Below are 15,841 nucleotides of genomic sequence, written 5' to 3' on the forward strand. Positions count from 1 at the left end.
AAAACGTCCCAGGAACCTAACCTCCCCTATTTACATTTGTTTCTCATGAGGAAATAAGATTAGCTTCAACTCGGATTTTCCAGGAGCGAGCACGACCCGCATCTCTCCTCGTTTGTTAGTTGTGCAATATTCATTAAGGACCCTGTTCTCGTACTCTGTGATATTGATACGTTAGTTTGTATTGTTGACGTGCACACGGCACCACAGACTTCGCTTGTAAAACATCTGGGCTGCTGCCTAAATGGGACCATCCGTATAACAATCAAATGAGCATAAACTCAATGCATAGCTAGGTAAAAGGTACAGATATGAGAGGATGCTTGGTATACTTGATCAAGAAATGTGGAAAGCCAACATCTACTAGAGTTCACAACAAGCAGGGGGACATTAAGGTAATTAATATTTCTAATAAAGATGGACATAAAGGTGCCCAAAGACTTCAGAAATGGAAAACTCGATTCTCACAGACTGTCGGAGATGTCTCGATCCACAGCAAGTTCAATACAAGAAGGCTGGTGAGATGGCTGGTGAGATGCGAGAGATTAATATTGCCAGATAAGAACAAGGCAACATCAAAGTTACGGTTGAGGATGTACAGCAATGTGATTTACACTGGTTCTAAGCAATGGATTCAAATACCTAGAAAAGTTAAATGGTTAAGTGGATGTCACCACTTTGAATAAATGGACAAAAAAAATAATTTATCATAAACACTGCTACCTTAAATGGATGTGTATATATCTCATTAGGTGACATTCAGGCAATGGCCCGTCTTTATAGCAGATACATGACCACGAGAACGAACATTGTAATAGATGGTTGAAGTGAAGGTGAGAAAATGTGAGTTGAAAACGGGATAAAAATGTCAAAAACAGAACACACACAACTCTGTAAAACGATTACCAACGAGGAAAGACTAAACAACACGCAATGGGTGCGTGAGCAGCAAAACGGAAGTCGATAATTGATAAATCATAAGTACTCTCCCCTTGGAGAGCTAAAAGAACCCATAACACGTTATGGAAACGGTCATAAACCTCATGCAGGAAATGTATGCAGAGATATTTACAACAAAAACAATGCATATACAGTACACCAGGAAGCAAACGCGCTTTCTGTTGATATTCCAGATTGTCCCACCTGCAGAGGTAACAAATGTCCTTCACAGGATGACAACACGGAAAGCTGCCAGATGGAACATCACCAAAGGAGAGGTACCAGCGTACAAGGGGTAGTCCCATTCTCCCAGGGTTTTGCACAGAAACCAAACGCCTCAATTGTGGAACGGCACCCTCTGGAATCATTCTATTAAAAAAGCAAAAGACAAAAACGATTTGAAGAATCAGTCCCATTTGCCTCATCACACGTACTGCTTAGAAACCGTTCACTTTTACACTGTGCAGTAAACACTAGGCACTGCAATTGTAGTGCAGTTAACACTTGGCAGGGCCATAAGAGGTTTTTGGGTTACATCGCGTGAATATAAATGTGTCGTTAAACCCGCCACCACTCGACACAGCCAATTAGAAAGGTTTGTCACGTAAACAAAACGTGCCAATTCGTAACTAGTTCAGCACTAACCGGTTGAGTGTTGGAGAGTAAACCAACAATCAGGCGACGGTCAGAGTTTGGCAGGTATCAATTTAACACACCAAAAATCCGAAACTCACATTCGTCAATAACACTGTGGTCTGAAAAGGAAGACGGTGTGCTCGATGATGTTATGGGCAACGGCCCTTCTGCACAACACTCACACAGAGGCCGGGGAAAGGGTTAATCAGAGTTGGAGACTGCACCAGGGAGCCTGATTAAAATGCATTTTCACTTTTTTTATGCTGCTGAACAGTGTTAAATTGCATAACACAAGAGTTGCAATCAGAGGTCCCAACATCTTTTCCACCGAGGGCCAGTTTGACATCCATGCCTAAAGCTACAGGCTGTAAAGAGAACCCACATTACGTACTGTCACTTGATATACATATTATGACAGATGAATGCATAATAGCTAGGTTAGCTAATAGGGGAGATCAGTCATAATAGCAGATATATTCACAAAAGGCACAGGTATGAGATAAGAGACAAGCATTCAGAATGGAGATTAAATTAGAGCTGGTTATATATGTGAAATATGTATTTATTATATACATGGGGTGAAAAAGAAATAAGATACACGGTAGATAGATGTACGTGTGTGTATGTATACTGCAGGACTCACTGAAGCCGTGCTGAAAGTTCACCACTCCCATTCTACCCCCACCTGACCTCACCCCCAGCCATTGCACTTCAATTGCCTGTAAAGGGAATATGCTCAACACGAAGATGTAATTAAGACGTGCGTGTTAAGTGATTCATCTTAAATTCGCAGAGGGGCCCTCTTTCTAATTCTAATTGTGACACCAATTATTTAAAACAAGAAATTAACCTGCAGACCGGATGTATCCCACGGTCTCTCGTTCCCACAGCCCTGGCCCATCAGCCATGAATCACTCTCTAGCTGAATGGAGGCCTCCCTAACCCAACAACCACCTTTCACGATCCTGTGATTTAATAACCCAACAATTCACTGTCCTTTGTCAATCTGCCGCTGAAGGCCTCTCCACTTCGTGACGGTCACTGGGGTTGTTTGACCAATATACTCCACGCTGGGTGGTAGCGGGTTGGTGAAAGGGGTGGGTGAACCCACGGCCGATTCACATATCGTTCGCCGACTGATGTTAGCCGTGGCCAGGAACTGAACTCAAAGCGGTGTACTTTTAACTCAGCTTTTACTAGCACCCCCATACACCGCATTCAAAACACACACAAGCGCTTAGAGTAATTGTCTATATAACATTCATGAGGCGTCCACGAGTAGATAACTGGTATTAAGTTTCGCCAAGCTCTGACGTCAAGGGTCACATCATTGTTCTGTAAAACATTCCACGCATACACAAGGGACACGAGCACTCACTACAGTGCTTTACTAAGGACCGTCTAAGTAGTCAATCACTGGCGCCCACGATAAAACTACCGAAGCCATCTCGTCGTGGGATAACAGACCTCGGCTATGGCATTTTGTTTTTAATCGAACGAAACACACTGCTGCCATCACTCGCAATGTAATGTAACGCCGTGAGCCAGACTCGATCACACACACAACACCGACGATTCTCGTAAAGCGATCACCACGATGACCTGACTGAAGCCATCAGCTGTGTTTTAGGGGGCTGTAATTAGCGACCAGAAATGGTGTTGAACAGAGGCACAACTTTGCTGAATAGCAGTTTTTTTCCCTCTCTCTCTCAGAATTAAATGTTTCACAACAGCTAACAAAAATAATTGATAACAACATCGCTCGGTCTGCCAACCCAGCCGCAGAGACAGACACGGTGTGAGCTGCAGCACAGCCACCGGTCCACGTGTGCACACAGCACATTCACACAACAATACCGTGCGCACTACACGTGCATTAACACACATTCAGTCGGACACATCAACGCAGTAGTGTACTACACATACATTAATTAACACACTTTCACTGTGTAGTGCCATCCACATTAACGCAGTACTGTGTACTAAACGAACATTAACACAATTTTACTGTGTAGTGCCATCCACATTAACACAGTATTGTGTGTTAATGTGGATGTATAAAACCATAATTTAATGATGTATATACATCCTGTAATACCTTCACACTTTCCTTCTCGTGTATGAACACACACACTTAAACAATGTTGATTTCATTAGTGCCAAGCAACCATATATGGTGCACAATAGCGACATTAATTACAATGTACGAGACACGCACACTGCTTCGTGTTGTTGATGTGCAATAACAAATGTTTATAAAAACCGTGCAATTAACCCTCCTCCCCCCAGTATTCAGCTATGATTAGTAGGCGTGTAAAGATCCCCGAGGTAAAGTTGTTGTTTTTCAACGCACAACATAAAGAAAATACAGCTCGGTACTGTACACAGCACACAGTACTGAACGCGGTGCATCGTGACACATTAGAACACATTTCTATCACGACACATTCCACGGAATTAATAAGATCGCGCGCAATTAGCAAGTAAGCCACACAATGTATCCGCGAGGGCGCCAGTGTAAGACGAACACGTCCCGGGCTCCAGAGCGAGCCCCGCGGTGTACAGTGCAGGACAATAGCGCGCTCTGACAACGGCGCGGCCTGTGAGCCATCTCGAGCCTTCGTGTCACAATTAGCGAGATTAGCGGACGACGACGACAACCACGACGACAACAGCAGCGGCAGCGGCGGCGATGTGAGAGGGGCGCACTCGAGGCGCAGACTGCAGCAACACAAAGGCCGCAACAATGGCCATGGCCACGGCAGCCACTCGCCCGCACCATGGCGTGGACGCCTCCTCGCTCCCCTCCTCCTGCTCCTCGCTCCCCACCGCAGGGGCCGCCGCGGCCTCCAAGGAGCCACCCCCGTCCCTCCTCCCCCGCGACCGCCGGGCTCTTTATCCGCGGCGGTCAGAGCCCGGACCTCGCCATGTGTTTACAAAGCGGCGGCGGCGGCAGCAGCAGCGACGGCAATGGGAAGAGGGCAGTGACTGAGTGGTGGTGGGGGGTGGGGGTAGTGGGGGGGTAGTGGGGGTGGGTGGTGGGGGGGGGTGGGGGAGGGGGTAGTGGGGTAGTGGGGGGGGTGGGTAGTGGGGGGGTAGTGGGGGTGGGTGGTGGGGGGGTGGGGGAGGGGGTAGTGGGGGGGGTGGGTAGTGGGGGGGGTAGTGGGAAGGGGGGTGGGTAGTGGGGGGGTGTAGGGGGATAGTGGGGGGGTAGTGGGGGCTGGGTGGTGTAGTGGGGGGGTAGTGGGGGGGTGTAGTGGGGGGGTGTGGTGGTGGGGGGGGCACCGCTCCACAATTCGCAGAGCGCACGAGGCCGAGCGTCGCCAGCGCCGCGCTCCCATTGGCCCGAGCCGCGCACGCGCCCCGCGCGGGAAGCGATCCCATTGGCGGAGCGCGCGCGCTGAGCCAATGGGGAGCGCGCGGCCGCCCGTGCGCGCTGGGGAATGCAGCGGCGGCTGCGGCCTGGCCGGGCAGGCCCCGCGGCCTGGCCTGGCCCCGCATGAGACAAGCCCCAGGGGCCCCGGGGAGCAGCCGCGGTCGCTCCCCCCGCCCCAACACCACCGCCAATCCCGCGGGATTGGCGGTGAGAGGACCCCCCTCCCCTCCCCTCGAGAAACGGCGACAGAGCGGCCGTGGCGGGCGGGCCGCGTTGTCGGCGCGACTCGCCACCTACTTTCTTCTTCTTCTGGCCCCTGTTGGGCATCTTCCGCGGGCGACGTGAGGGCGGCTCCGACTCTGCACGGCGCTCGCGGGCCCCGCACCCCTCGTTGGCGATATACACACACACTACATACACTACTAGACTACTACACGATATACACACACACTACATACACTACTATACTACTACTACACGATATACACACACACTACATACACTACTATACTACTACTACACGATATACATTACACACACACTACATACACTACTATACTACTACTACACGATATACACACTACACTACATACACTACTATACTACTACACGTTACATACACTACTACTACACTACTACAACATGTTACATAGTACACACACACTACATACACTACTATACTACTACACGTTACATACACTACTACTACTATACTACACTACTACTACATGTTACATAGTACACACACTACTACTCCACTACTACTACAACATGTTGCATAGTACACACTACACTACTTACACTACTATACTTCTACTACACGCTACATACACTACTACTACAATACTACAATACTACACTACATGTTACATAGTACACACACTACTACTACATGTTACATAGTATACACCAGAGGTGTGGACTCGAGTCATGTGACTTGGACTCGAGTCAGACTCGAGTCATGAATTTGATGACTTGCGACTCGACTTGGACTTGCATAACAATGACTTTGTCCCACCTCTGGTATACACTACACTACATACACTACTATACTACTACTACACGCTACATACACTACTACTACTACAATACTACTATACTACACTACATGTTACATAGTACACACACTACTACTACATGTTACATAGTACACACTACACTACTTACACTACTATACTACTACTACACGCTACATACACTACTACTACTACAATACTACTATACTACACTACATGTTACATAGTACACACACTACTACTACATGTTACATAGTACACACTACACTACATACACTACTATACTACTACTACATTACTACAACATGTTACATAGTACACACACTACACTACTTTTTTGTTTCATTGTTTGTAACGGCAGAGATTAGGGATTATTCAAGTACAACCATGACTACAATCATATAAACAAAAATCTATTTTATAGCAATATATTGGGGGGGGGACACAATAATCAAATATGCTCAAAATGTAACACAATACACTATTAGACATTGTAAAAATAAAATAAATAAAAGTCTATCCTATGTGTTAGTGAACTTTTTTTATATTTTAGGCAGGAAATTCGTTTTCAACACGACAATATACACTCGCTACATACGCGTCTGTGTACACAATTTCATGTACAAACTACCGCATAGGGTGTACATTACACACCACACAATATAGATGCTGAAGTAATCTACATGGACTTCTCTGGCTTTCACACCCTACTCTCTACAAACAACTATCCTCAATCTCTACACAGGACTTCTATACACTACAGCGGGCCACCACTCGCCACTTAAAGTGGCGCTTGTGCCAGGCTAGGTGCACGCACTTTGAGGCCACGTCCCACTTCTGGCAGGTCACGGCACAGACCCAGGTGCCATGGGTTGACTGAGACGATGAGTGTACGATACAGCCTAAGGGGCCGTCCATAAATAACGTCACGCGATTTTGGAGATTTTTGACCCCCCCTCGTCACACGGCGTCACAAAAAGTCAGACCCCCCCTCAAATATGACGTCACAAAGCTCTGCCCCCCCCCGAACCATGTTTCGATTTTGAAAAAAAACCATGCTTCAAATCGCTTTAAACTATTGTCATTGTAGTGCGTATTTAATGTGCCGCTGCACTCTGATGTAGGAGAAAACATTTATTAAAAAGTATATTTAATTAAGTAGAACGTGTTGTCCATATTTATTTAAAGCTGCGCATTTTGATGTGACGTCACATTTCTCAAACTCCCCCTCCCTCGTCACACATCGTCACAAATGTCTGACCCCTCCCTCTAGGTGCGTGACGTCATTTATGGACGGCCCCTAAACTGCACCAAACTTGCAACGCTTTACTCGCCCGTCACTCCGCTCGTTGTTGTGAGCGTCGCTCTGCCCCCCGCTGTTCCTGGAGGGCGACTGCCGCCAACTTGTCCAGTAGCAGCGTCCTTCCCAGAGGGCGATTTTGACACCGCTGGTCCCAGTCTTCGGCAAGTCCAATCAGCTCCACACCCTCGTGAACCGCATCGGCCCCAGAAGCCCCCTCTATCCGGCTGGGCACACGCGACGTGACCCGGCCAACGCAGCCATCGCCAGCCGGATGAGTTCACCGATGATGGGATTCTGATTCTGTCCGTATAGTTTGAACAGAAATCAGTGAGATCGTCACACTTTTATCAGTGCCGACCTTATTACAGACCAATTCAGACCACATTGGCCACTTCGTGCGCTTTTAAATTTCAACGTTCATCGTACAAAGTCCCATCACAAGGGAGAAACACAGACAACACATGTTGCTCTTATTGAAACGGCTGTATGCCGTCGTATGGACCTGAAAACTAAAATTTCCTGTACAAAAATTCGGGTAAACCGTATGGGTTGACATCAATGGATCGTGGTTAAATTCAGGATTTATCGTAGACGTGCTAGTCGGATTCAATCTGGCGTAGGTGTTCCTGCAAATCGGTCGTGGGTGGGCGTTCCATGTTACGAAAGCCAAAATTGAGGCCAAAGCTGTCTGAAAAGACCCACAGCTTCATGTGTAGCGATAGGAACAGGTCGCCGCCACGAAGCGTTGCGCAGCCGGTGAAGCGATTCCAATCGCAGCACGGCCAACTCATCAGCTCTCGCCACAGCCAAATTGAACACTGCCCCGGAAAGTTTTCCCCACATCACCCGTACAGGCCAGAGCTGGAGCCCTCCCAGCACTTTCCGCCTGTTTGGCCCTCCGAGGGAGGAACGCCTGACGGCCTGGGTGTGGGCAATGATTGCCATCGTGTAACGAGTTGAAGACGCGTGCCCTGAAATAGCAACATGCGCTGAGACTTTCCTTCTGTGCCGCATTGGGCATTCGAAGTTGGTCAAAGTTCTGTGCCTGTGGATGGAGACGAGAGCTGCCGTGATCCCGTATATGACTTTCTATGTATGTATGTTGAACTTCTTTCGCACCGTACACATCCAACCATGTTAATCGCAAATATATTGACATCCAATGGCGATAAACGTCTTTACGGCAGTTTAACACGTAGGCTTTCGCGACCTGGCTATCTCGCCTGATGACGCTAGTTGTAATTAATGGCGAAACGTCGTACTGAGATTGTTATGGATTTACTCTCCAACACACCGGTGTGCTCTACTAGTAACGGATTGCCATGTTATGTTTACGTAACAAACCTTACTAATTGGCTGTGCTGGGTGGTTGCGGGTTTTACGACACGTGTATATTTACTCGATCTAACCCCCAAAAAAACCTGTATTATTTTTCAAGGCAGTTTCCCACCAACATGTCGTGTTTTTTGAATGAAAAATGTTATTTGTAACCAACATTGATCGCTGCAATATCAAGACGTGGCGAGTGAGATCTGAACCATTCCTTTGGTCCCTCAATCAAGCTGCAATGACCAGCAGAGTGAGGCATGACCCAACAAAAAAACCCCTCCACGATCGACACGGAATGGGGAGGCCTCCATCTCGTAGTGGACTGACAACTGTAAATCATTATAATGCATGCATTATGTATGGACACGCATATCCGGAGTTTGCGGAGTTATTTCAATTATGTTAAGCCGACTGCATTGTTCGTCCCATTGACCAAACCACGCGTTTAGCCACGAGGTGGCAGCAGAGCCTCGTAGAAGCGGCGAGACGCGGCTCGTGGTTGGTATTGTCCGCCCCACTGTCAATATCCACGGTTGAATGAAGGCCCCTCCCATCGCCATGCCATTCACGTGCTTGTTTGGTCAGATTTCACCACCCTGGTCAGTGTGTTGGTGGAGGGATGTGGAAGGAGCCAGAACAGGTTAAGATTTAATTTGGCACTGATGTCAGCTGTCCTACACACACATACCGAAACCTCCACATTCTGCCCTTTCGTCTGAGCCAGTTTTTGCAATAGTCTTCAAACAGCGTCGTTCCAATGAGCTTGATATTTGTGATCAGCGTGCCGATGGACTGGACAAATGAGAGTTCACGATGACAAATGTTCAGACTTCTGTACGTGGCTTTCCTGCCACGTTCTACTCTAAACTTCCAAGTATCGTCCTACTCTGAACTTCCTTTCCCCGCACCCCTGGTTAGCAAAGTTGGCGACGTATAGTGCGAAGCAAGTTCAACATACATACACCATACCGGACAAATGTGAAACAGAGCCTCATAGCTCATCGGATTTCTCCAGGATAAAGGTTCTGATCTAATCATATGATTCCATGACATTTCTATCATATTTCACAAGCACCTGAATTCAATGACGAGAGGCCTCTGTTGTACTGTCTTCGTGAAAGGCCATCGAGCCGAATCTGCTGAAGTCCTGGGTTGGGATCCCAAATTAAACCAGGCTGTCAATTCGGATGAACAAAGATCTGTTCGCTATAATTAAAACACCACATTCCTCAGTCGTTGACCTTTGTACATGAATTCTGTGCAACCAATTTTTAGACGCGACCTAATAATTGACAGCCCTTTGTTAATCTACGGTTGGTTGAAGTCCTCACCATTATAAGCCATTTTTTGTAAATATTAATCATACTTCACCTCATTGGTCAGCGCGGATTCATGCCATTGGTATTAGCTGTGGCTGGGAATCAAATGTAGGTCAATAGGTTCACAGTGTGGTTGGTAATCGCCGCGCCACTGCTCCCCCGATGCTACAGATAGATATCACTAGGCAAGAACCAATTGAGACCAGGTGCATCTTCCATAATGGAGTTTTTTTTTACAAGACTCTACGTGCAAGCAGGGAACATACTGTGCTGATGAGTCCTATTGAGAACAAAACTAGTCCGCAATTTGTCTATAATTGCATCACTAATGCTGTTAGTCACGTTTGCTCACAGTTGTGATGGTGACCTAAGACGCGGGGACCACAGTGTAGTTCTTCAGCAGCTGTCTGTTTGCATAATGCACAAAGACCGTGTGATTTGTCAAGCATAATTTACGTGTTGTTTGAAACGTAGTGTTTCAGTTTGAGTGTTTTTTGTTGGTGTGCGTTTAAATGTTTTTTTTTAGGGTCGTCTTTCCCGCTTACCAATAATTCCGGATTATACTCGGGTCTGGCTTCGTGAGGTTTTACTGCACCGTACAGATATACTTATGTAGCCTTACATAGAGATCCATAGTTTTTCATAGAGACATATTGACTTACACAGAGACTCAGACTTTGTGCCTATAGACCCATACTTTTGAATAGGGGGACCTTTATGACTATAAGAGAGACTAGGTTTCTGCGAACTACTGGACATCTGAGAAAAGCGCTTTATAGCTCATCGGATTCTTCCAGTATATACACATATTCAAATTCTGATTCTGATTGAGTTAAGCAAATACATATTTCAATAAAAAAATTGAAAATGTTTACATAAAAATACACGGCCATTAAATATCACACGGTTAAAACATGCAATGTAATTGTAAACGCAACATTTGTTCCTGCAATGTTTATTTTTCAAGGCAAATCCATTCACAGTTGCCAAACAGTGACTCTAAACTGAAACATGATGCAATGATATTCCACACGTGACTGAGTGACGCACGTGAAAAAAAGATTTGTCACATCTGGACTGTCACGGAATTTAAAATCACATCTCGTGTTACAACGAAGTCACCCGGGGTTGTAAAGATGTTATTATCCAACTTAGAAACACATTTAGACCAGTGAAGCCTCCTTATTGACAAGGTGGGAAAGCCACGGATGGCAGAGTTCAATTCAAGGATGAAGTTAATTGTATTAAAACAAAACAGTAGAATTAGAAAACTGAGTCTAAACTCTTCACAGTTATCATGCGGAAAATTAGAATAGGGGTTCCCCTTTCTGGCAATAAAACAGGTGTTAAGATGTTCAAACACCAAATAGATACCTTTTGCAAGGCCTCAAGTCTGCATTGACCACATGTACTCGTGGCAAAACATGTAAACGTGTCGTTGCTAATTAGAAATGCATTGTATTTGATTGGCCTACACCAGAGACGGCCTTCTTTATGGCCTTGGGTCACCAGTGTCAGGCCAGAAAACGCCAAAATGCGAGTATCAGAGCACTTATAGCTCCCAAGGATAGCTGTAATGAGGACCGAGTTATGCGACATTGGAAATTGGAGTGACCAGAGGAAGTCTACGGGGTCGCGTGGAGCAACACTCTGTCCTGCACCGATGCAAGTTGAGTCACAATTGTTGTACTGCCTTCTCCTAGAAAGGCAGGGCATAGGCACCTGCTCGACACCCACATGGTTAGGGAGTTTCGCATAATTTGTGTGATCTACCAACCCTCACCATAATTATACACCAGACCGCCAAAATTATAAAAAAACCCCTTACCCATTGCTGCAGCTGAGCATTCAATTTAACATCTCCACGTAACCTATAAGACATATGTTGTTGGTCTGTCGGCCTGTGAGCCTCTGTTTACCAGCAGCAGTGTGTGAACATGGTTCCAGAGTTTGGGTGTCTAAACTGACGATGCCGGGTAACACAACTCCTGACGATAAAGAGGACCAGAATTAGTTGCACCTGGGAATGCAGAGGGGGGAGGGGCAGCCGGACCCAGAACCTTCTTCACGGGGGGGGTGGAGGGGCTGTCCTGAAGTCATAAGTTATTTAAATAGGGCCCAAGATCTATGTCAGTGGGATAAACAAGTGTAATAAAAAAGTAAAGTAATCATAATAGGCGACATTTCGAGCAATTTTCATTCCTCATTGGATACAAATGTATAATTTTATAATTCATAGGCTATTGAGGACGGCCATTGCCTGAAACGTTAACTGTTATATATTTGTTGTCCTTTCAAGGCCACAAGGTATCATTCACAATCGTGTTGCGTTTTTTTGCCAAGTGCGTTTGAGCTCCACTGCCAATGCAGCGTCACCAAATAAAATTTGCATACGAGTCGTCGTCTTCATCATCATCATCGTGTCCACATGGAGGGGTCCCTGAAAGTCACTTTGAGGTTATGGTTGTTCTCATTCACGCAGCTGTGAGCTCGTGTGGATATGTCTGCGTTACGAGGTCGGTCGGCTGAGCTCGCCAGAGCGACAACAGCAGATTCGGAGTTCATCTTCATAAAAAATTGCTTTATTTAAAATAAAAGCGACACACAGAAAGCAACTAAAACCGCAGCACGGAGCGCGGCCCGCAACACCAACCCCTCCACAAGCCGCCACCCTGGTCAGAGGGACCCCTTTAAACTCCTAGATCTCACGTTCTCTTAACCAGTCACAGGTGGCCTTAAAATCCCAGGTGGCCTTACGCGAGTGGAACCCCGCGTGTTCCTCATTACCCCGCTGCTAAATGATATTGTCACACGTCACGTGACTGCGTGCTGGTCGTGCAAGGATTCTCCCCATTACTTAATAACAACCCCCACCTCTCAATATCCGCGTGTGTGTGTTAACACAGATCATAACACCTATTTACAAGACATCAAAATAAAGAAGCGTACACGAGTCTCCTTCGCGTATCTGTCTCTCCACATTAACACAAACACACACACAAGAGTGTTCCTAACGTAACTCATCGCAGCCGCATGGCCGTCCTTGTGGGTAGTGCAACATTTCGGCAGCATTGTTTCAAGCAAACTCGGGGCCGGTTTCGAGATTCACTGCCTCATCAGCAGAGTCGGGCCCGCTTGAATCATCGCAGGCGGACTGCCGATCTTACAGGCAAGGGCCCTCCCCGTACGATGTTTTTAGAAGATACGATCTGTTTGCGTTTTTTTGGGGGGGGGTGGGGGGGTTCTTCCTTCAATCCGGTTACAAGCCGCTTGAAACGGACAAACACGCGCGCGACGTTGCTGGAATGTCATCGAACCTTCTGTGGCAGCCTCGCATCTCGGCACACGTGACCAAATTTAGCTGATGCGACTTGACCAGTCACTTCAAAGTAGTTTTGTTCTTATGAATAGCAATGTGGTAACAATGATTTCAAATTATTTGCTCACTCTCGACGAGGTGACTTTATTCACTGCCTGTGAAGAAACCACGTCACTTCTTCTCAAACGTGATATGCGAATCACAGCAAATGTGCATACGTATTTTGTATTCATAATTTCAACTTGTAACGTGCGCGGTGTTCGCCCACTGTCAACGAGAGAGAGAGAAGGACTCATAGGCGCGAGGTGGAACCACAGACGAGCGGGAAAGGCAGCAGGCAACCAGGCGGTGGTGAGACGGTGGCAATTTGACCCCACACGCTCAAGCGGTTTATTAGGGTGGCATCGGCCAATGAATGCGTGTTTACATGTTGGAGTAAACCGGAGCACTCAGAATAACATCCCGTACAGCTGGAAAAGGTTGAGCCAACATGAGCTGTATCGCTTTCCCTCCACGTGCATTTAGATGATTTGGCTGCTTTAAATTGCCGCACGATTATTTGTGGCCAGGTCGCTCCTGAAAAATAACTATGTGACTCAGTGGGCCTTATCTGGCAAAATAAAAGTTTAGCTTTAGCTTAGCAACTATTGTGTTAAAACACTTACATCGTATTTCATCGGGTTGCACTTTCACATCAAAAGCGTTGGGCCTGAGGAGCACTCTCCTACACAACAAAAAGTTATTCTGTAATAGTCTGATAGGAAGTTCCGTATCTGTCTTATAGATACGCAGAGTTGTTGGTTCAGAGAGATAAGGTTTAGAGTGATGACGTCAAACGTCTAACTTGACGAAAATCACACGCTGCGATGTTTACAATCAAGGTAATAGTCACACGGGTGACAAAGTGTCCTCTTGATTAAATCTGTTGCAATCACGTGGGCGCTGCCCTGCCGAACACGCTTTAGCAACAATCCAGTAATCGTTGACCCAACGTCAGCCCAACGTTTCCAACCACTTGTCAACATTGGCCCATCGTTGGCATGTTTACCGGGAAGTTGCAATGTTCGATAAACAAAGATGAGATGGGATTACAGCTATTTGAGTTTTGTCCGACTATTGAATCTCTTATGCTAACAAATGCAGAACTATTACGCGCGTTTAGGGTATTTGGCTGCTATAAATTCCCACGTGGTAAGCCACTTCGTTGAGCTATCATTCGTGGCCAGCTCGCTCCTGAAAAAGAGCTACACAGCTCAGTGGGCTTTACCTGGGACAATAACAACAACAGCAGTAATTATCGAGAGACATGAGTACTGCCGCTGTCGCATCATTGATCTTCCACCTCCTCGTCTCTCTGCTGCCGCTGCTGCCGCTATAACGGTCGCTGCTCTCAGAAACTCCGTGTGCAGCCGCCGCCAGCGCGCTCATTATTCTGGGGAGATGCCTCCTCCCCCCGCTCCTCCTCCTCCCATCGTCGCACAGCTCAGCTTTAGCGAGCCATGTCTCTCCAACCTCGTCTAACCCACAGGTGGTTTAACAAACTTACGAACCTTTTGAGAACCAATTACCATTTATGACCATTTTACTACACCAGTGTCCTTCGCTGTGTTGTGTATGTACCCCCTTTTTAATTTTTTTAATATTATTATTTTTAAGAATTATTCTGCCAACAGATATAATATCGTTTTTAATAGACACGGGGCAACGTGGAACGAACACGCCCCCACACCTCCACAGATGCACATTCCTCGCCTTTCAAAAAGACTAAAGGGGGCAATCAAGGTCATAAAACTCCCCGAATTTCACACAGGAGGAACAAGGGAGGGGGGAATGGCAGGCGGGGGGTTGGAATGACACCCTCTCGAAAAAAAGCCTTGCAGGGCCGGGCACCACGGAGGAATATATAATTATATTCTTAACAAAGGAAACAACATTGACGATAAAAAACACAGACGGGTTTTGAACCATGTTAGATAAACAATTACCAACTTAGCCATGAAGAGTAAGCAAACAGTATCCATCCTTACTCCAATTGGAAAACAGACTACAGTCTACACCAGAGTCGCGATTCATCAATTGTTAATTAAATACGAACATTACTTACCTTAAATAATTTCTACGCGGCCGGGCCGAAGCACCAAAGAATAATTATGACTTGAGTCACCCCAAAACAAAATTCCTAGACGGGATACCAAATTAAATAATCACGAAGTCAAATAATAAGTACGGAATTAAAGAAGAAGAGGAATCAAGGGCGGATAAGGCTCTCAAAATTAACCAAACACAACACCCATGGGAAGCGAGCAACACGACCGTCTTTGTCTTTCCGAGAGGATCTCCACACGCAGGCACAAAAGCGAGGAAATGACACCCATAAAGGGGGCAATGGCTCAAAGGAAATTAACACGCTCTCGGAAATAAATAAATAAGCGCATGCGCCGGGTGCTTCCACCGTGGAAACAACCGTCTTTGTCTTCCCACAACACGGACAGCAAAAATTGCACACGCAAGGAAATAACATTTCCATGAGAGATCGGGTCACGATGAAACATCGGGAACACGGTTTCGGCATAACTGGGGCATAATGGAAATAAGTCGCATTTCAAC

General features: G+C 46.4%; 2 protein-coding genes across 2 annotated transcripts in view; one reads left to right on the forward strand and one right to left on the reverse strand.

Annotated features, from left to right (window-relative positions):
• LOC144937250 (serine/threonine-protein phosphatase 2A 56 kDa regulatory subunit gamma isoform-like) overlaps positions 1-4,577 on the reverse strand; it is a 53,218-nt gene extending 48,641 nt beyond the window's left edge. Inside the window, exon 1 of the mRNA XM_078864649.1 lies at positions 4,352-4,577. Coding sequence (XP_078720775.1) covers positions 4,352-4,354 — 3 coding nt within the window. The 5' untranslated portion in view covers positions 4,355-4,577. The remainder of the gene's footprint in view (positions 1-4,351) is intronic.
• The window catches only part of LOC144937253 (transcriptional repressor protein YY1-like), a 422,669-nt gene that overhangs the window by 275,696 nt on the left and 131,132 nt on the right, over positions 1-15,841 (forward strand). The window lies entirely within an intron of this gene.

This window comes from Lampetra fluviatilis, chromosome 18 (genome assembly GCF_964198595.1).
Source record: "Lampetra fluviatilis chromosome 18, kcLamFluv1.1, whole genome shotgun sequence".
NCBI classification, from domain to species: domain Eukaryota; kingdom Metazoa; phylum Chordata; class Hyperoartia; order Petromyzontiformes; family Petromyzontidae; genus Lampetra; species Lampetra fluviatilis.